The sequence below is a fragment of the Ambystoma mexicanum genome, chromosome 4p (assembly GCF_040938575.1).
Source record: "Ambystoma mexicanum isolate Mex_15411 chromosome 4p, UKY_AmexF1_1, whole genome shotgun sequence".
Lineage (NCBI taxonomy): Eukaryota > Metazoa > Chordata > Amphibia > Caudata > Ambystomatidae > Ambystoma > Ambystoma mexicanum.
This window is the reverse complement of record NC_090927.1, coordinates 63,850,073-63,872,469: the sequence shown is the minus strand read 5'-3', so window position 1 is coordinate 63,872,469 and position 22,397 is coordinate 63,850,073. Positions and strand designations below refer to the sequence as shown.

At 45.8% G+C, this 22,397-nt stretch overlaps 1 protein-coding gene across 4 annotated transcripts in view; it reads left to right on the top strand.

Moving 5' to 3' along the window:
• Nucleotides 1-22,397, top strand: part of LOC138452992 (zinc finger protein 383-like) — a 700,934-nt gene that overhangs the window by 560,709 nt on the left and 117,828 nt on the right. Inside the window, exon 9 of one of the 4 annotated variants that reach the window (XM_069605381.1) lies at nucleotides 6,479-8,341. The exons of the other annotated variants lie outside the window; for them this stretch is intronic. Within the exon in view, the coding sequence (XP_069461482.1) occupies nucleotides 6,479-7,380 (902 nt within the window). The 3' untranslated portion in view covers nucleotides 7,381-8,341. Of the gene's footprint in view, nucleotides 1-6,478; nucleotides 8,342-22,397 lie in introns of those variants that run through there. 4 annotated transcript variants of the gene reach the window in all.

Here is a 22,397-nt window from a genome sequence, read left to right as displayed (position 1 = left end):
GCCTCTGCCTGAACGACGGTAAAACCGAAATCCTGCTCCTCGGAGCTGACCATAACCTAAAAAAACTCAACCCGAACTACGCATCCTTCAATATCGACAACATTATCATTAAGGTTATGCCTGAGGTAAAAACTTTAGGATTCTATTTGGACTCCTCTCTCACCCTTAAGAAGCAAGTTAACTCCCTCTCCTCCACAACAACTTACACCTGCAAACTAATCCGAGCTGCCAGACCATTCCTGTCCAGCGCCAGTTGTCTCACCTTGGCCAATGCTCTTATGTGCCACGCTCTATACTCAGGATCCAACAAGTCTGTCACTGACAAACTTCAAAGATTGCAAAATAACGCCCTAAGAGCAGCGCTGAACATCCCACGCAGAGAGCATATCTCTAAATACTGTACAGAGGCCCACTGGCTTAAAATAAAGGACAGAATCCTCCTTAAAACTATATCCATCACTTCCAAATGCCTAAATAATCTAGCACCTCCGTACCTATCTGAAAAAATCACCAGGAGATCCTCAACCCGACCCACGAGATCTGCAAACACATTTATGCTTGAAATCCCTAGATATAAACTGACTACGGCGGGAGGAACCAGCTTCCCGGTCAAAGCTGCACAATCATGGAACACACTCCCAATTGACCTCAGATGCCCAGTACCTTATGCCGGATTTAGAAATAACGCTCTCAAATGGCTTCATACCAACAACCTCTAACCTTCCTCCCCCCATGGCCATTCTACCCTCTTGATACTTCCCTGACCACTACGGCACCTAATATATGCAATGTTAAGCCTGATCCTGCTATGCATATGTTAAGATATTCCATCTATTTTTTTTTTTACCCCTCGCAACTGACTGTACTGTATTATATACTGTAGTTTACTTTGTATTTACATGTATATATCAGCCTGTGGCAGGCACTGTAACTAAGCTTCGAGACTTTGGGTACTGCTGCGCCCAGCTGCCCTAGGGCTGGTGCGCATTATCAAATAAACTAAGAATACACTCTTCCCACAGACATATTGATGTAAATGCCCTGCTACTCAACAGTATGCTAAAGGCGCTCTCCCAATAACTGAGGAGCGTGTTTTAGTATTGGTAACAGCAGAAAAGGAAACATTTGATCCTCTCCCTAGCTCCTTGTTCTTGTGATAGCACAGCACATAGTCCCTTGAAACTAGCAACCCCATTGATTGACTTCCTTCCAAGGGTAAATCCCCCTAAAAAGGGGGCATCACATATCTGCTTCAATTCTTCTACAGCTTGCTCGCAACTCTCGCTCCACATAAACTTCTTCATTAGTTCCCTCAACGGATGCGTTATCTGTGCAAATCTCTTAATGCATCTATTGTAGTATTGAGGTAATCCTAAGAACAAGCACACCCCTGCCCCTCCTTATTCCCTGATGGTGATGCTTCCCTGACTGCCTTTATAATACCTGCCTTGGTCTGTAACCACCCCTTGATAGTGTGTCCTAAATAGTTCACTTCCTCTCCTTGCAATATTTGCATTTGTTGTATTCCACAGTTAACACTTTCTCCTCCAACACCATACACAATCTTTCATCATGTTTCTTTACGCCACAACCATATATTATGTCCTCTTGGAATAATGTCGCCCCTACATCACCACACATGTGGGACATGATACGTTGGAATACTGCAGCTGCAGATGCGGTATCACCACATTACTGCGCAGACGATTACTGCAAACAGGAAAACATTGCATTGTTTATAGCGATTTCATGCGATAATGGGGTTGGGTTAGAGTGAGGAGAGATGTAGAGGGACTGTGGGGGGTCCTCCCTCTGCATTTATTTTCACATAAAAACGTTGTTCTAAGCAGTGCATTGTTTTTGAATTTGCAGTCATGAATGCAATGTTCACGTAGATCTGCAGATGCTAATCTGCAAGGCATTCTTAAGTAATGGTAAATTCAAAACGGATTGATAAATGTGTATTTCCTTGACTCTTTATGTATTGGGACCTGATGAAATGCTGCTGATAGATCTGTCATGCAGAGAATATGTCAGCAGTTATTATCAAATTTAACATTTCTGATCTTACTGAAAGTGTATTTTTCCTTTCATTAGCCGTTCCTAATAAATTCCCTCAAATCCACACACACCCATATTTTTCCATTAGATTGCTGAGCTACCACTACAAGAAAAACCCATTCGGAAACTTGGTCCCATCACTTCCTTCTTCAGTATCAGTCTCTTTCCTTGCCTCCTCTCTCAAAGAAATGGCAATACTTCTTGCGAAATGAGATGCTGGATCCGCATCTGATTTGAGGACTTTCTTATGGACATAACCTTTTAATTTTCAATTGCCTCCTTAAATACTTTTGGAAATCGCATTCTTTCTTCCCCTTGTTGAATTTCTTTAATACTAATTTCCTTACCCCTACCGCCTTTTCAAATTACCACTGACACTGGTTTGTCGCTCCCTGTACTGTTTTTGTATTTCAAATTTAGCTTGGTCTTCCCACCCCAAAACATTCACACCTTTCTTTGCTACTTATACTTAGATGACTGCCTTACATACCTTAAACTCTATAAGAGCATTTGTGTACCTTTGCATTATAATAGTAGATGCTTCAAAACCCATTGGATTTCTGACCTGTATTATTTAGCACTGTATCCCTTCCTACACATCTCTGACCACTTTTCCTTAGTGATGATTGTGGATGGGGACCACGGGTTGAACATCTATTGCATGTCTTTCCAGTCTTTTGTAAACACATGTTTACCTCCCTTGCCCTTTACCATTGTTACTACTTTTTATGTTGTCTCTTCATTTTGAGTCTGCACACACTTCACACTGCGTCTATTTCCGTCACCCCCTACATACGGCCACAAAATGTCCGGTAACGGGTCAAGAGTAAGTCTCGGACACAGTAACAGGTTCTGTGTTAACTCTGAACTTTTATTTATCATACAAGAAAAAGGGGTTGTAGAAGTCCTATCTGTCCCTAACCCTAAGAGGGGTTTCTCTTCCTCAACACAACTAAGGAACATCCGTGTCAGGAACAAACAGTTTTACGACGCTGAAAAGGAAAGAAATATAGTTACAACAGGAAAACTGGGTTTTCCCTTCCCCTATGTTTCGCCTGGTTCTTCCACAGATTTTTCATTACTTTTCAAAATAGTCACAATCTTTAAGGAGAACGACTCTTCCCCCTTTCACTCCTTCAGTTTCCCCTCCACTGATGGTTTTACTTACCATTCACAAAAAAGGGGCCAGGGGGGGATTTGTTTTCCTCTTTTTTTCCAACTTAACATGTTCTCTTTTCTCTTGGTATGCTTCGATATGATCACAGTTCCAATTTGCTCAAGTGGGAACATTCTTCCTGTGTCAAAACACAGTTCCCTTGAATCCGTAAAGGGGTATGAGTCTTCCCTTTTCTTTTACACACTTTAATATACAGGGGTTTTGACCCCTGAGTTTTCTCAATCCTCCTTTCTTTTCCTGGTAAACTCTCCTGCCTAGATATTGTTCCCTGTTTCTGGAAAAGAGGTATGTAGCTTCCCTTTTTATCCTTTATCTTCTTACCCCTGATTTACTCGCCTACCAGGGTATCGCCACTTTTTTTGCTTGGGTGCGAGTCCCAGATTCCCTGCTTGCCTGGTTCACTAACCAGCCATGGATCCTCCGCTATTTGGTTTACCGGCTCTATGCAGCTTCAGTGTTCTTCATGTTTCACTGGTGGCTGCGCTCCTGGGCCGTTGACTGGCAGTGCACCTTGTGAGCTGTGCCTTCCCGCTTTGCCTTCCTCTGTGTTAGGCAGCTACCGCTTGCTCCTTCCAACTCGGTTCACCTGTGTCCTTTTAAATGTCCCGTGCAGTTTTCACAGACTAGAACGTGGGGTTGTCTTACTGTGTCTAGTCATCCTCATTACTCCATCCCTCTTACTTGTCTCAGTAACAAAAAAAGTGGGGGAAGGTAAATGAGGTTCAGGTTCTAAAGACCTGAGAAGTCACTATCTGTATTACAATAAGCCATGTAGGACGATGTGAATGTCAGTAAGGATTGCACTGCCTTCACTTAGGTTCTCTCGCGTAGTACACGTAATTCGCCCAGAAGCGCCCCGGTAACCTGCTCACTCTCTCTTGGCTTACCGACTCTATGCAGCTTCAGTGGTGTTCATGTTTCACCGGTGACTGCGCTGCCGGGCCGTTGACTGGCAGTGCGCCTTGTGAGCTGTGCCTTCCCGCTTTGCCTTCCTGTGTGTTCGGCAGCTTGCGCTTGCTCCTTCCAACTCGGGTCACCTGTGTCCTTTTAAATGTCCCATGCAGTTTTCAAAGACTAGAACGTGGGGTTGTCTTACTGTGTCTAGTCATCCTCATTACTACCTTCCCTCTTCCTCGTCTCAGTAACAAAAAAAGTGGGGGAAGGTAAATGAGGTTCAGGTTCTAAAGACCTGAGAAGTCACTATCTGTATTACAATAAGCCATGTAGGACTGTTGCACAGCACATGGTTGTCACTAAAAGATATGACTGAAGGGTTGATAAATCCGTTTTAGGGTCCCTTCCTTTTGTGATTTCATCCACTCTTCCTTTGCTTCTAGTTAGTCTTCCTTTTTGGTTTCATATTCCTTTACTTTCTTTCGTGCTATTTTCATGTTTGACTTTCCTCTTTTTCTTTCCTTGGTTTGGAACACATTTTTAACATGTTACAAAAATGTAATTTGCTAACATTCATATGATTAAAAACGCAACATCTGGATGGTTTTAGATCAGCATCTCTTATGGCAAACTGCTTTCCAAGGGCCATCGGATTCTTCAAGTCTCCTCTTCTGTTGACATTGGCAGCTCTTGACTCCTTTTCTGATCAAATTCTGGACTTTCTTTTAGCTATTTCTTCCAACTTTGTATTGCCACTCATATAGGGTGGGAGGATTGGTGAAGGTCTCAAGAATAGGTTGAAAACTTTGCCAGAACATTGCTCAGATCTGTCAGTTAGCAGAAGGTTCATCTCGCTGTGGAATGTTGTTGTTCCATCTATATAGACCTTTGTGTGAACCCCTGATGAACACACTAGTTTAACTATTCTGGTTCTAGAAATAGAAAGGCACTTTGATCGTTAATGGCTAAACGTCATGCTTCTGTAGAGTGCAGAGGCGCAAGAAACAGGACCCTGTTTGTTCTTGCCCAACCTGTTTTATTGTGCAACTACCCAAGACGATGTTGGAGGAGGACAGATGCCACTGGAGAAGATGTGCAGGTGGATCCGTAGTGGCTTTATGAGGATGGAGCAGCTGCAGTGGGCACGTTCTGTAGGAAGACCTGTGCCTAGACTCAGAACTGATGTGGCTTGAACGTCCCCAGCAATTGTGAAAGGCAGGAAGCTATACAAAGCATGGAAACGAGGAGGGGGACGATATTAAGAATCAGACTATCATTGTACCCCTCTACTAGTTGGGGAGAGAAATCCCCCAAAGGTATCATTGCCGACTAGATCAACTGTTAATTAGAGGCCTTTGATATGCTTCGACAAATGTTTATGGGTCCTGTGTGATAAAGCCCCAATGGTAGCGAGGAATCTTATGACTTGAAAGAACCAACTATGTAATCCTGAGTGCATCTATAGCCTTCACTCGTGTTCCTCCACGCCTACTTATTCACTTCTAGTTTGTGGTGGATCTGTGGCTTTTCTTTCACTAGGTGGGTAGTTTAGTGCTCAGGCTAAAATGTTAAAATCCCCTTTATTGGGTTTACTGGCAGCTAGAGGATGGCCCGAAGAAAAGGTGTTTGCTAATGCGCTCTGTAATCATCTGGAAACCTTGTCTATAATTCAGCTCCTCATCCTTTCTGGTCTCAAGGGAGTGGGCGAAAAGTGCTATTGAGGAGCATATTTCTAACTTAGTATGCTGGTTAGCTGGCTAAGCAGTTTAAGTGCTTGATGCGGATATCTGTGTATGATCTGCAAATCCTGGCAATGCCAACATAGCCGTTCATTGCTGCAAGGTTGGTTGGGTATTAATTGTATATTCAAATGTTCTTTGTAAAGCCCTTTGGCGACAGCGCTGTATAAATGACACGTTATTGTTGTTGGAAGCATGTGCAGTTATTTATTTAGGATTTGAGCCAAGGACTTTAAGTGCTCTGTAAAATTTCTGTTTGTATCCTGAACAAAAGTAGATCTTTAAAATAATTAATTTAGTATGCAGTTTTTATTTTATTTTTTAAATCATCATTTATTTTCTTTTAACAAGGATGTGTTTCTAGTTCTGTCTACTTTTGTCATACATTATAAATGATTATAAAAACCAACCCAGTAAAGGGTTCTTAGATTTCGTGTGTGCCAAAGGGAATAAATCCACGCACTGACATCTCTTGGAATTCAGGGCTCTTTCAGCCTCCCGATACACAGGTACCATTGTGTTCCTTAGCAGTGGGACTCTGTATTTCTTGTGTTTCTCTTTAGAATAGAACGTGCTTGATGACTCAAGTTTCCTTTTGATCTTGTAGATTATGGGCCCCTGTCTATAGACCCAGTGGGAAACCTTCACGAAATCATGGAAAGCATCCCCTGCAATGGCCCGACACTGGAAGAAGCCCCAGAGAACATTCCGTTCTATCTTGATGAAGAGGACATCTTCCAACTACAGCAGAGCCCAGAGACGCAGACCAGAAGCCATGCCAAGCCTCTCCTGGATGGATCCTTTGAATACGAGTATGATTCTGATGAGCAGACAATTCCTCTTTTTGGACATAAAACCCATCCAAAGGAAAGGGCTTACCAGTGTCCTTTGTGTGGGAAAGGTTTCAGCGAGGAGGCCCATGCCATCAGACATCAGAAGAGTCACATGACTAATGAAGATGTCACTAGTGCAGAGTGTGGGGCAATATCGACCCAAGTGCAATATTCGAACACTACTCAGAGAAGTAACTCTGAAGAGGCCAAGTATTGGTGTGACGAGTGTGAGAAAAGCTTCTCAAATTCCTATAAGCTACGAGTGCACCAGAGAAATCACACTGGAGAGAGGCCTTACAAATGTTCTGAGTGCGATAAACGCTTCATCACGAACGCATACCTCAAGTTTCACTTCAGAACTCACACAGGGGAGAGGCCTTACCAGTGCAAGGCATGCGGCAAAGGTTTCACAAAATCATCCCATCTCAAGGTGCATGTGAGGGTCCACACGGGTGAGAAACCATACAAGTGTCCTGTCTGTAGCAAAGGCTTCAGTGTGAATTCCAGCCTCAAGTCCCACCAGAGAACACACTCTGGGGAGAAACCGTTTATTTGCTCCGGATGTTGTCAAAGCTTTCGCCAAAAGTCCAGCCTGATCGACCACCTGAAAAGTCACCACAGGTGCAGCGAGCGGCAGAGACCAAGTGTGAGCGAGATTACGACTGTGATATACTGAAATGGCCCGTGAGCATGCGATGGATTGAGAGACCAGTGGTCCATAAAGATGAGGCCAGAGCATAGATGCCCTTCGCTTATGAATGCTTTCATCTAAGTGTGCCAAGTACTCATCGTGGTATCTACCACCTACCAACAGAGAACAATGCCTGGCTTCAATGGCGACCTCCACTATGAGTGTGATGTTTAGCAAACGTCCATCTACTCAAGGCACACTTGTACGAAGTGAGGCGTGCCTGTTGTAGGACACAGAGAGGAAGTCACCTCTAGAAGTGAAACTGCTGCAATGGTGTGCAACAAACACATGAGGAAAAGTATGATTGCCATGTAAGTGTTTCCATCTACAGCTCCATTGAGTACAACAGGTGCAAACCCTGAAACAGCGACAGACCCAACTTTAAACTAGTACTTTTGTATTGGGACTTCCAAACCTCTCCCACCATGTATGCTGGCTGGAATTTCGCCCTGCACCTGCCCTCAGCAAAACAGGGGAGACAAGTTGGTGGAGGTCTTCTGGAGGGGCCAAGCTACTGGGAAGGTTTGGGTACGTGGTCTCTTGGCTATCGTACAGAAGCGAGTCAAGAGATTCCATTGGTCAATGATCCTTTACTTGAAGTGCATGAGCAATCGCAGTGTAAGACTGACCATCAACACCAAAGGACACTTTGAGGCCGCTCCCAAAAAGGACACTAGAGCCAGCGCTTTTGCCAAACCTTTAGGATTTATAGCCCAGGATGTACTGGACAATCAGCAGCTATGAAAAAGAAGCCAGTATAAATGTTTCATGTTTCTAATATGTTTTCATGTCTGTGTGGGTCGAAGTGCAGCCATTGAGCAGGCTCTTAAGCAAACTTGAGAACTTTCTGTTGCACCGAGTATCACACCCACTAGACTACAGAATTGCTCTATTGTGCCAAATGTGATTGCCTGCTCGCATTAAAATGCCAGTTCTGCCTGCGGGAGATGAGTGTTGGACATTTTAATTGATACTCTTGCTGCAATATTACTAATATAACAGGGAAGGGGAAGGAATAGATTTGGCAAATATTTTCATACATAAAGTAAGCTTTAATATTTCTAACGGATTCCTTCCTCCCATGGATTGCTGATCTATGATGTGTTAGCAAGAAAGAAGAGAAGAGAAGAAGATCCAAAAGTCGAATCCTCCTGCACACTTTCAAATACTGTACAAAACAGCCAAAAATTAGAATGCGTACTTATCCACTTTTTGTTGTTACGATAGTTATTCAATTAAAAAGACATCCATTTACTTCAAATAGCAAAAAAAATGTATTTTAATAGCAGTCAATACAAAACAATACAATGTTAAAATTCGCTTTTCTGGCTGGCGCGTTTCGAGGTATGCCCCTCCTCTTGAGCCTTACGGACTACAAAAAATGTATCATGTGAAAGAACATGTCCGTATTGTGTTCATTAAGAGTTGGTTTACAGTCACTTGTAGCTGATCCATTAAACGGCATTGATTTTGCTAAGCCGTTATGGATACATTATTTAATTAAGCATGTTCAAATCATTTGGTCATGGAGCCACCTGGGCGTGACCCAATTTGTATGCAAAACAGCCTTACACAGCCAATATAGTTAAATTGTTCCAAGAATAGGTCCCTGTGGTTCAAGCTATTGTTGCTATTCTTTCTTCCCCTTAACCCAATGTAGTATGATAGTACCAAACAATGTTGCTCATCAAGATTTCTTTTCGGCCTCGCATAGAAATGGTAAGCAGTGTGTGAGAATCGGGACAGGAGCCGGTATGGATGCTAGAGAGAACTTTATTCAAAGCACTGTCCATGTTCAAGAATCAAACAAAAAGGACCACAGGCTCTTGCACAGTTACTTCACTGTGGGGTTCAAAGTCTGGGGTAATTACTCCTTGTGAGGCTTCTCCTACTCACTCGGGCCCAGATAGGCCCACCAGTCACCTCCACACTCCTCTCCTTCTCCCTGCAATGAGCAACAGAATCGTCATTAGGCCGGTCCCTTTTATTCTCAGTCATAGGCTTGTAAGAGGGCCAATCAGGGACCAGTCCTTTCCCCCTCCCACTGATTGGTTGATACACTGGGAGCCCTCCCCCTTGAAAAAGAGCTTGCTTCCCCCTTCCTGCTCCCTTTGTCCTGTTGGTTGTACTAGGACCTCCCACCAAGCCCCCAGTCTCCTGGTTGCTGCCGCTGTCCACGTGTGCAGCACAGCATGTAAGCCTCATGTAGGTTCTGCCCCCTGCATATGGCGTCTTGGTGTTTTCCTTTCGGCGGGATAGCCGTGCGAGATGACCGGGACCCATTGGCTGTACAGGTGAGGAGAGCTGCCTGTGATCTATGGCGTTGGGTTGCTGGATATTATTCTCCCCTCCGACGCTGACCCGCCGGTCCATGCATGTGACTCGGGTTCTTGAGGTCGGCCGCCAACGAGCCTCGGAGGGGACGGGGTCACCTCGCATACCATCTGTCCTCAAGCCTGTCCCGCTCTGCCGCATCGTCAGCGAACCGGACCAACCCGAGAGGGGCCGGCACTGCGACAGTGCAGGCGGCTCCGGCAGTGGTGCCCGTAGAGGTGTCCTCGGCATCCCACGGCACGCCCACACCACTCCCGCAGCACCCCGCTCCCCCCCAGGCCCTGCATCACTGGTGCCACCGGTGTTAGGACACTGGGGAGTTCCTATAGGCAGAGGACAACCAAAAGGCATCTATCAGGCATCAGTAAAACTCATGTACAGTGTATATCTTGTTACGGGTTAGAAAGACGATACCAACCTTTCTTCTGGTTTGTCTCGGTGATCCTGTGTTTTCAGGTACTATGATATGTTGGCTTCAGTGCAGCTGATTTTCTGAATCTTTTCTGCCACCATAGGAGTGAAGAGCTGTTCTGCATCTGCTCTGCCCGACTCCTCTACATGCCTGCGCCAGAAATGACTTGCGATCTTGGTTGAGTGTGCACAGCGTCGGTCAGAGAACCGGTCGCCAGCGCACAAGGAGAAGCACTGCTTGCAGAGCAGTTCCTCTCTACATCATTCTTCTTCCTCTTGGAAGGTCCCTGATCAAGGGAGTCCCCCGAAAACCTACTCACCTGTACTATTCCTGACCCAATCCTCTACTGTTGTGGGATGAGAGGCCTTCAGGTTAAAGATGTTTGACATATTCGCCAAGACCCAGACGGCCTTGGTCCTGTCACTGGCGGCCCCATTGCCTCCCTTGGGGCCCACTGCGACTCTTCCCGCTGGCAGGGAATCTGGGAAACACTACTATGCGCCTAAGGCTGTGGCTCTGGCACCTATAGGTGCAGAGCCCTCCTGGCACCATTAGTCTCTGCCTCTGAGACCTGTGCACACCTCTACCTCGGTGGTGTCCGTGCCAAGCAAAGTTGTGCTCCTCTCCCGATGGTAGCCTTCTGGACCAGACCTTCGACGAAGACGGTGTCATGTGATCCCATTTGAAATGGAACCCTTGTGCCAAGAAGAAGTAGAATACTCTGAGGATTTATACGGAGAGCCAGAGGATGTGTTGACCTTGGCTACAAGTCTCCAGGACACCAGTGGCCTGGATGCTTCACTGGAGCTGAACCTTTTCCTATTTCCAAATTTGGGAAGGCTTTAGAAATCTTGTCAGCGCCAGATGGCTAAGGTGGTTGGCACCTTGGGGCTGTCTGGCCCTATCCAGGCCTAAAATCCAGTATGAGCTCCCTATCATTCTTGATGAGGGGCCCAAGAAATAAACACTCCTGCCTTTTGACATGGCAGTAGTTGTCCCTGTGCTGGAAGCTTGGGAGAAACATGTCTCAGTTGCGACTGTGCACAGGGGCTTTGGTGGAAACATTGACTGGAACCCTTGGACTTGGCTTTCCTTTCTGCTCATTCCTCCACTGAGAGAATGTTTTTGTTTCAGGCAGTCCCGCCCTCATGGTGATTAAGGCCTAATGTACCCTGGCCAAATTCTCTTTTGGCCTTTAGTTGGCAGTGGGTGTGCAGCCATGCACCTCCCAGAAGCAGAGGTGAGAGGGGGGGCTTGGGGGCATTGTGCACAATGGCAGAGAAGCTTGCCGCCAGATCCTACACTGTGGTCTAGACACGGCTGACTCTTTAGGGCACGTGATGGCGACTGGCATGATTTTGAGGCATCATGCCTGGAGGAGTGTGTCCCGGTTTACACAAGTTAAGCTCCTCACTATGCCTTGTGACAACTCTTTCCATAGGTTTCCTCTAAGATGACTGAAAAGTCTTTGGGCATTGCTGTCTAGTAGCCACTAGTGAGAGCTGGCAGTGGTGGTGGTTTTTGTGCCTCTGCCTTCTATGCCCCCCTTGGAAGGGGCCACACGGTAGATGACCAGGTCTGTGGAATTAATTTCTTTACCATCACTTGTGGGAGGAGATTCTTCCAGTTGATCTCATAATGGTTCTGCACCACATCGTATTCTTGGACCTTACAGGTCGACCAACAGGGGAATCGTCTCCCTTGTATTCAACGCCCCCTGACCGCCCCGTTTGCAGAGAAGTAATGCAGCTGTGTGGTTCTGTGCTCTAGAGAGGTTACATTGCCAGGTTTTTTTTCGCTGAGTGTTTCGCCGAAAATGTTCGGCTGTAAAAACTCAATTGAAAAATAGGTGTGGGGGTGTAAGGGAGTCTATGGGTTAAGGGAGTGTGGGGAATAGGGACTAGATGATAGCAACGGAGGTTTGGTGGGTGGGGGGGGGGAGTTATTAGGGCCCAACATACATTTTTGATATAAAGCTCTGTAAAATAAATACCTGGCGATGTAAGAACATAGAACCCTGTAGAATATCTCTGATGGCAGCGCACCTTGCTGTCACAGCCGATCCTTGATCAGATAGACTTCAGCCTCCCACGAGTGGGAGCTCTGCTAAGAAGACCTGGAAGAGATTTTTTTCCCAGTGGAAAACTCCTCTGGTAGATCTCCTTGCTTCCTTTTTGAAAAGGAAGTGTGATTGTTTTGCTCAAAGGACACCCTGATAGTGGACTGGGCATTCCAACTGCACTAGGTGTTCCCACTGCACCCTGCCTGTCATACTGCTGGTTCTCAAGAGACTGCGCCTGTTTGGCTCCATGTTGATCCTAATATTCCCAGACTGGGCTCGGAGAACATGGTCCCTGTATTTGCTGGACATGTCCATCTGCCCTCTGTAGCTTCTTTCGAGGATGGTGGACAGACTTTCCCAATTGGATGGCTAGGTCCACCACCCAAACTTCAGCAGCCTGAATCTTCATGCTTGGCTGTTGGGAGGCACAAGGAGTGAGGCTGGATGTACTCTTCTGAGCTCAGAGGAAGGCCACTAAGTCTATTTATGCCTGCAGGTAGCGTGAATTCTCTGATTGGTGTTGGAAGAGGGATCGGTACCACTGATACTTTTTTCATCTGTTTTAGATTTCTTGCTGTCCTTGGCCCTGATGGGCCTGCAGCTTGCCACTGGTAACCTGGTTACCTGGCAGCTATCTCGATTTTTAAAAAGGACCCCCTGAACTAGACTCTTCCTTCACAATTCCCACTGTTCTGCAATTTTTTGGGGGATTGTGCTATCTGTTTCCCCTATGCCAGCTTGTGAGTCTAATGTTGGACTTGAATTTGGTTTGGACATTTCCTATGGGCGCTCCGATTGAGCATCTGCATTCATGTTCTACTAGATTGCTCACCCTTAAGGTGATTTGTCTGATTGTCATTCTTCCGCAAGGCGGGTAATGAGCGCCAGGCTTTGTCTGTTACACTTCGCAGAAAAGTGATGTTGAGAGTAAGACCATACTATCTTCCAAAGATAGCCCTGGATTTTCAATACTCTTAAAAGATCCATCTTCAGGTGTTATTTCCTACATCCTTCAATTGCACAGGAACAATTTCATTGTCTGATCCGGTGCACGATCTTAGCTACTCTCTCGGACGAGGGAATTCCGGAAAGATGACCAACTTTTTCTTGGTCATGCTAGTGCCCGTCCTGGCAGAGGTATGACCAAACAGACAGACCCAGTCAAAGTGGATCATTCTCTGCATCTCGGAATGCTTGGATTGGGCTGGGAAAGGTATGCTCGAGGCTCATTCTACCAGACTACTGGCAATTTGCCAGCCTGTTAAATGGGCCTTGCTGCACACATTCGCCAAGCACTACTCCCTTGGATTCCCGATCCTCCAGAACTTTCTGGAACGGGTGGCGTCCTTGCTCTCTTCCCACCTCCAGATCCATGTACTGCTTTTGGAGTCTATTGTAGATGGGGAATCTGTGGGAGGAAGGACTCCATTAGAAGAACAAATGACTTGCCTCCTAGTAATGTTCTATCTGAGGTATAGATTTAGATTTCCTTGCTGTCACGGAAACCTGGCTCCATGATGCAGCCGGTCCTGCCCTCATGACTGCCATACCGGATAATTACAATATCCTAAGAGTCGACCGGCCTAATACCAGAGGAGGCGGTCTGGCCATCATAACCAAAACGCAGCTAGCTGCCAGATTCACCCCACACCTAGCAATCGCATTGTGCGAACTTCTCTCAGCTAAAATACCCATCTCAAATAACAGCACACTAACGGTATTTCTAGTGTACAGACCACCAGGCCCACTAGGCAACTTCGAGGAAGACCTATGTAGCCTCCTCACTAACGGCATCAAAGACTCCACTCAGCTCCTTCTACTCAGTGACTTTAACCTTGGCTTTAATGACGCTGAAGACAAACAAGCCCAACCTATCCAATCCATTCTAGACAACCACGGCATTACCCAAAATGTCCTAGCTCCTACACACACAAAAGGACGCACATTAGACTGGATAGCCAACCACAACTGCAACATTACCATCTCTAGTATACTACCTCAAATATGGACGGACCATTATCTTATATGCTTCACAGCCAACATCGAGCCCCCCAAACCTAACAAGAATAAAATAGTACCCCCCCTGCCTACAAGAAGTAAAAAAGAAATCACAGCTGAAAAACTCCTTCTACATCTACCTACTCTCACAGCTAGCTCCAATTAATCCAACCCTAGTAAGCTAGTTGAGTCCTTTAACAACTCAATGACCAAAGCTCTAGACTTGATCGCCCCTATCAAACTCCATAAAAGTAAACGTGAAACTCACCTTAACTCCTGGTTCACCCCCATCTTAAAGAAATGCGCATCCAAAAACGCAAACTCCAAGCTATTTGGAGGCATACGCCTTCTAGTGACAATAAAACCACACTTGCCAACTTCGCCAAAAAATACAAAAAGGAAATAATTCATACTAAAAAAGAATCTTTCAATGATAGAATCAGTAAAGCGAACTCAAATTCTAAAGAGCTCTTCACCATTCTCCGTGAATTGGAAAATCCCATTGCCCCTACAGACAATGTCTCTAAGGAGAAATCTTGGTGCACCAGCATCCAAAATGCCCTAGCAAATTAAATCGCCACCCTTCAATCTAAAATTGCTAAGAAAAAAGCCTCCCTGACCCCTAATGGAACTCACACCACCCCACTGAAGGAGATATCCAGCACATCCACCCAAAATAACTGCAAATCCTTCAAGTTTACCAATATTTCCATATTGGAAACTGAAAAGGTCATTCTATCCCTCAAACCATCGAACTGCCAAGGTGACATCTGCCCTGCGCAAATCATCAAGGATGCAGCCAGAGATCTAGCACCCTTCATCTCGAAACTCATCAATGCCTCCTTTAGCACGAGTACTGTACCCATTAACTTTAAAGAATCCTGGGTTCTGCCCCTACTCAAAAAACAGACACTCGACCCAGCAATCCCCACTAACTACAGGCCTATTACTACAGTCCCATTTCTCCTTATAATTATCGATACAGTAGCCTACCTCCTAAATCCAAAATTATTTGGAGACACACCAACTATTAGGTTCACGGCAATCGGGCTTCAGACCACTGCACGGTACTGAAACGGCCCTCATTGACCTCAAAACACAAATCGACGAGTTGAAGGATAATGGCACCACAGCTATGCTCCTCCTCCTTGACCTATGAGCGGCCTTTGACCTAGTGGATCATGCAGTATTATGCAACCACCTAGCGTCCGCCGCTCATTTCTCAAGCGAAGCTATAGCATGGGTACAATCCTTCCTAGCTAACCGTACAATGAGTGTTCTCCCCTGTAGCGGCAGCAGACCCAATCCAGATCACTTGTGGTTTCCCACAAGGCTCATGTGTCTTCCCGACAATGTACAACATCTTTACTAAGCCTCTCTTCGACAAACTTGACAAACTAGGGGTAACCTATACCAACTACGCGGAGGATACACAGATTCTCATACCTCTATCAGGCAACTTTGTCGAAGACACCGCTCTAGTAAACAAAATTTACCTCCTCATTTAGGCTTGGATGGCCTCCCATGGTCTCTGCCTAAATGACGACAACACTGAGATATTGATCCTGGGTTCTGACTCCAATCTAAAAAAAAATGAGTCCCAACTATCGCAATTTCAATATAGATGGGAACACTATCAAGGTGGCTACTGAGGTAAAAACCCTAGGCTTTTACCTTGATTCCACTTTATCTCTTAAAAAACAAGTTAACACCCTGGCATCATCTACAACGTACACCTGTAAATTAATCAGGACCTGTAGACCTTACCTTTCTAAAACGAACTGCATCATGCTAGCTAACGCATTAGTAATGTCCAAATTGGACTATTGCAATGCCCTCTATGCAGGTGCCAACAAATCATTATAAAGAAATTGCAAATCCTCCAAAATAACACTCTTAGAGCAGCCCTTGACATACCACGCAGGGCACATATTTCTAACATTAGGAAAGACCACCACTGGCTTAAAATCAGCGATAGAGTCCTGCTGAAGACATTATCGCTCACCCACAAAGGGCTCAACAACAAAGCACCCCCTTACATCTCGGCCAGACTGACCAGAAAATCATCCAGTCACCACACTAGGGCTTCCAACCACGACCTGCTCGAAACTCCTAGATTCAGACGATCTAAAGCAGGCGGAGCAAGCTTCCCTGTCCGAGCTGCCCAGGCCTGGAACGCATTGCCCATTGCACTGAGAGCTAACATACCCTATTCTAACTTCAGATGCAAGGTAAAAAAACTGGCTCTGGTCCAACGACAACTAACTCTCATGGCTCCCTACGGCCACGATACCCTTGCAAACTAATCTAAGATGATTCAACTCTCACACCTTTACCTTTGTAGTACTTTCTCTCAATACTGTAGCATGTTAGCTTTTCATTCCAACTGCTTGCTTTGACATGTATGTACCGCATTGCTATGTTTTTTATGTACTCTGTATGCAACCTAAGCTTAGGTAACCTTGTACCTGCTGCGCCCGGCTACCCCTGGGTTATGTGCGCATTATCAAATAATAAACATAAACATAGTCTTCCCGCGGCTTCCACGTCACCCTTCCAAACTGCCCGACTTGGCGGATAGCCAGTACACCTTTGGTTCTGTGGTCACACAGCATCCGAGTGATAGGGAAAATGGGTGGATCGTAGGTCACTGGCACAGCACATCCGTATATAGTGGCCCCACCGTCATGTGCTGCATGGAGCGCGTAGAGGCATGGGCAGAGCTGTGCTGCGCCAGGTGGTGGGGGAAGATTTTCTGAAGATCAGCTGTGCTGGAGATGAGCTATCATAGATGAGAATCCATGGGAGGAACATCCACCAGAAAGAACATTAACAAGAGGTAAGTAATTTATTTTCTTGTCAAAAGTGAAAATATTGTAACATAAATTGTTGTGCTACTAGAGATTAACCCAGAGGGAATTTTTGAGATTTTAATGTCGGGTTGCTTTTCTTAAATAAAATAATCCCTTCTTGAGAGCTTGGAGCTTTTATAATATTTAACAAAACTAATTTGCCCATATGAAAGATGACAGGCAATAAAATACACTAAGGAACGTTCCATACCAAGGCCTTGTGAGCCCAGTATCCTAGTCCCTTTTATTGAGCTTGGAAATCCCAATCTCATCCCTGGCACAGTCTTCCTTGTTCACTTAGGTATCAAGTGTTTCTGGAAAGATCTTGCAACTCCTCAGTCAGTCTTACTACTCAAACCGAGCAGCCCCACAGGGAAGGTGCCGCCTCCATTTCCAGAGCAAGTTTACATCATGTTTTTTCCATCAAGTGTATAGGCGAGTCCAAACAACTATTCCAACACATCAGAGCTAATTAATCGAGGCACAGAGTCCATCCGAACATGGCCACTGACCAGCTTGCTCTGGAATATCCACTGACACCATAGTTTGCGCATAATGATAACAATAAATCAATAAAGAAGGCAAGATAAAATCAGCACAATAGCCAATAGAGGAAGGCATCTGTGGTCTCCTTTTGTGAAACCATGGATATTCTCTCTATTATTCTTCCTTCTACTACTCCTGGGAGACTTCAACCTTCATCTCCTTTTCACCCATTCTGCTCTTCCACTTCTCTCCATTCTAGATTCTCACCTCTTATATCCTCTCTCTACTCCTCCTTTCCACATTTCTGGATCATGTCTTGATTTGATTTTCACTTCATCTCTGTCTGCTTCCCCTGTTTCATCACTTTCTCTTTATCATTTTGACTATCACCGTGATGACCGTTTATCTTCTGCTAAATGCTCTTATGTTTCTGATCTCTTACACACGAAGTCAACTCATCTTAGGTGTCTTTTTCAAATTCCCTCATGTGTATTCTCTCCACTGTCTCCTGACTACTCTGTTAACTCTACTCTTTTAGCCTCTGACTTGGCTCAATTACTTGAAAGGTTGTTTCTTCCAGCTCTGATATTGAAGCCTCTTCTTCTCCTACACTTCCTGTCTCTCCTATCCCAGTTCCCCTTGTTTCTAATTCTGCTCTGACCCTATCACCAATACTGAGACTTCTCTCCGAATGGCTAAACCTCACCTGACTGCATCCCCCAACGAGCCTATCCCATCAGCACTTATTCCCAAAGTCTAGCCATCCCTTACTTTCCTACCTTACCTCTTTCCTTAACATCTGTCTCTCGTCAGCTTTTCCCTCATCCGTCAAACATGCTTCTATTATTCCAATTCTAAAGAAACCCACGGCTGACCCCCTGCTTGTTTCAAATGTCTGTCCTATTTCTCTATTACGTTATCGTTCTAAACTACTTGAACGGTTGGTGTACTCTCAAGTCTCTCCAGATAACAATTCCCCATGGAGCAAGAGGTGGTGATCGAATACACAAACATGGTAACATCAGTGGAATGCCAGCAACGTGTAGGTGGGCGAGGTAAAGCAGCCAATACAGAGGGAGAAAAGACAAAACAATTGAACAATAAAGTGATCGGTTCAGAGGACTTTCAGAGGTGGAAACTTCTTAATGAGAGTGGTAGGTGCGAAGATAACATCAAGTGTATTACCAAAGACGTGGATGGGACCTATGACAAGTTGTTCAATGTCGAGGTCGGACAAAGCAGATAGAAAACTGTCTCACTGTCTTGGGGAGGTTCCTGGCCCAGCTGAGCCACCCCATCATGGTTCCTAGAGCCGGGTAGAGGGCCCCAATGCCGTATCCAGGTAGATGTTGAAGAAGAAGAAGAAGAAGAGAGGCCTCTGTGGAATGTTGCATGTGAAGCTCTGCACGAGTGGCCCGAAAGGAGGCTAGTCTTTAAGAGGAATGAAGTCATCCATTTTATGCTGTTTGCACGAGCCTAGCCTCAGCTCGTCTGTTGGTCAGGGGCAGCAGATATAACATTGATGCTGAATGCACATGGGTATGATCCACGCACAGCACATGATCATACAAATATTAGCTGATCTCCGTAACGCTATAATCGGGATTGGCTTGTGTTAGCTGCTTGTTAGTCATTACCAGGGCTGTGTGCCATAATATGGTAGCTCTGCCAGTGGGAGGAACACAACCGCCAGATCCATAGAGATCCCACCTTCTATGCAATTGCTCTGAATAGTTTGCTTTATTTGATCTGATTTGGGCAAGGCCTGTAAACTAGATCAGACCTGCATCACGTGGCATGGGAAAATCAGGAACACAAGGTAAAACATACTTAATAAAATGAGAGCAAAAGAATTGCACTGCACATAAATAGATACTAAGAAGTAGTAAAGCATAAATGATACGGGCATGATTAACTTATAAGATATCCTTTTAGTGCAAGCGCCACTAAAATAATTAGACACCACAAAATATACATGTTGTGTGATAGTTGCGCAGCAGAAGAGTTGGGCCTCTTCGGATCCCCACAGCGCCCAATTGTGTCCTTGCACCAGTGTAGTGTGTGTGCTTTATAATTTCAGATATGTACTGACAGCAGCCGTATTAGCCAGAGGTGGCTCTAGACCAGGAAGACACATACCCAGCAAGTGGGAGGATACCTAGTCTGAATTTGAAGTACAGGATTTTGATCGCAAAAGCTTATACCAGGTCGAGGTACTCTTGAAACCCAATCAAAGGTTTGACTTCAAGCCATGACATTGTCAGTCCTTTCCTTTGGCACCTCGACAACATGATGTGTATCACTCAATCCTGATACACCAGTTTGATTTCCTCTTGGAGATGGAGCCACACATTCTGCCTGCTGATGTTCCATAACTGTGTCAAGCTCCTTAGCCAAAGGAGATGTGAGACCCCTGGCGGATAAAGGGACAGCCATTTCTTTCAGGCCACCTGAACTGCTGGATGGTCACATGATCACCATGTAGGTGGGCTAGATCACCCGCACACCTTAAATTTAAAAATACAAATTTGTCAACCCTCTGCAAATAACTGAGAACATGCAGTAACTGTCCAGTGCATGAAGTACCCCCCCCTCGCCCCTGTGGGGCAATCATGGATATGTTGAGAGGCGTGCAGGCAATCTTCAGAGCATGATGGAGGAGTAACATAATATCCGGTTCACAATACCCTTTATTCTGTGTCACTTATTTGTTAAGTGCCATGCCCACCATTTCCAGGGCATTTTGGCGCTGTCACCTGCCACAGAATCCAGGGGTTCCCCAGGGGCAAGGCCGGTGTGCCCCACTGCCCATACCATAGAGCATGATGTGAGTATGTTGTTGCATTAAATGCAGGAATGAATATTCCCTTCTACTGACTTCCTAGGACCAGAGAGGCCACAAGGGCAAGATCCTTTAGGCAGGGAAGCTGGGTGAGGGGGGTAACAGTGATCGAAACACACTGTTATCATTCAGCAACAAATGCACGTCAGGAGACACAAGCCCCATCCTTCAACCACCCACAGGACCATAGATTGCCATTAAAGAGTACCAGTGCAACGACTTGCATCTCTGCCATGTTGACAGTATTCCTTGTCACAGTCATTGCAGTAGGATCTGAGAATGGACATCCAGCTCAGTCACCACCTATAGGCAGAATGCTTGCAGGTGATGCGAGAGGTCAGTGATGGGTAGTGTGTAGTGCTGATGCAAAAAGCAAGTCATCTTCTAGTAGTCCTGCGTCATGGGTGACGCCCTCTGCTAGAGTGAGGCTGTGCAGAATTCTACATGCCGGTATTACTGACTGTTTACCTCCGGACGCCATGTTGTTGGATAGAACACCCTTGATATCCCTTGGTTTCTTTTGCAGCCAGCAGTTTTTCCAGCAGAAAATGGTCCTCAATTTGTTGCAGTAAGGCACCTCATACACATCATGATTCCTTTCATAGGTCAGCTGTGTTTTCTTGTCTACATGCCATTGTCATGTGATTCGTTCACTGATATTTAGTATGGTATGTCGTTTGAATTTAGCGGTCAAAGGTGGTGTTAGTTCTGTAACTGTCCATGTGGTGGCAGCCCAAGGTAACAAGGCGTTAACGGGGGCTAAGGGCCATTATCACCTGGCCTGGGATGGCCGCCACGGCTGCAGCATTTGTAGCCATTAGCACCCCAAGGGAACGGCCCAGGTGCTAGTGACTTTATTTTGGCAGAAGAAACCGCACAAAGCATTTCTCCTTTCAAATAAAAAAATCATTCAAGGTAGTTGGCACAGAAATGGAAAGAGGAGCTCATCTAGTCCAATTTCCAGTTGCACAGGTGGCCAGTAGCAGCTAAAGAGAACACAATCGGAGTGTAGCCATTCAAGTAAGTGGGGGAAAAAAAGGAGGGGGGAAATTGGGTTGTGGCAAATGTAGGGCGGTGCGGGGAGAGGTATTGAGGTCTAGTGGGAAGAGGCATTGAGGTCTAGAGGGGAGGGGCATTCGTGTCTAGTGGGGAGAGAGATTGAGTTCTAGTGGGGAGAGGCATTGAGGTCTAGAGGGTAGAGGCATTATTGTCTAGTGGGGAGAGGCACTGAAGTCTAGTGGTGAGAGGTATTGAGGTCTAGAGGGGAGATGCATTAGTGTCTAGTGGGGAGAGGGATTGAGCTCTAGAGGGGAGAGGCATTGAGGTCTAGTGGCGAGAGGCATTATTGTCTAGTAGGGGAGGCATTGAGATCTAATGGGAAGAGGCGTTCGACTAGTGGGGAGAGGCATTGAGGTCTAGTGGGTAGAGGCTTTGACGTCTAGTGGGGACAGGCGTTGAGGTCTAGTGGGAAGAGGTATTGAGGTCTAGTGGGGAGAGGTATTGACGTCTAATGAGAAGAGGCATTCTGGTCTAGTGGGACGAGGCATTATTGTCTAGTGGGGGAGGCATTGAGATCTAATGGGAAGAGGCATTATTGTCTAGTGGGGAGAGGCATTGAGGTCTAGTGGGGAGTGGCATTATTGTCTAGTGGGGAGAGGCATTGAAGTCTAGTGGGGAGAGGTATTGAGGTCTAGAGGGGAGATGCATTAGTGTCTAGTGGGGTGAGGCATTGAGGTCTAGTGGGGAGAGGCATTGAGGTGCAGTGGGAAGAGGCATTATTGTCTAGTGGGGGAGGCATTGAGATCTAATGGGAAGAGGCATTTTTGTCTAGTGGAGCGACGCATTGAGGTCTATTGGGGAGAGGCATTGAGGTCTAGTGTGGAGAGGCATTGAGGTCTAGTGGGGAGCGGCTGATCAGAATGCGGCTGGCTCGGAGCGAGCACCTCTACCAGAAGATTCAGTTTGTAATCGGAGCAGCCTGACTTGCTTCTCTTCCCCCACCCACCGCAGGGTGCT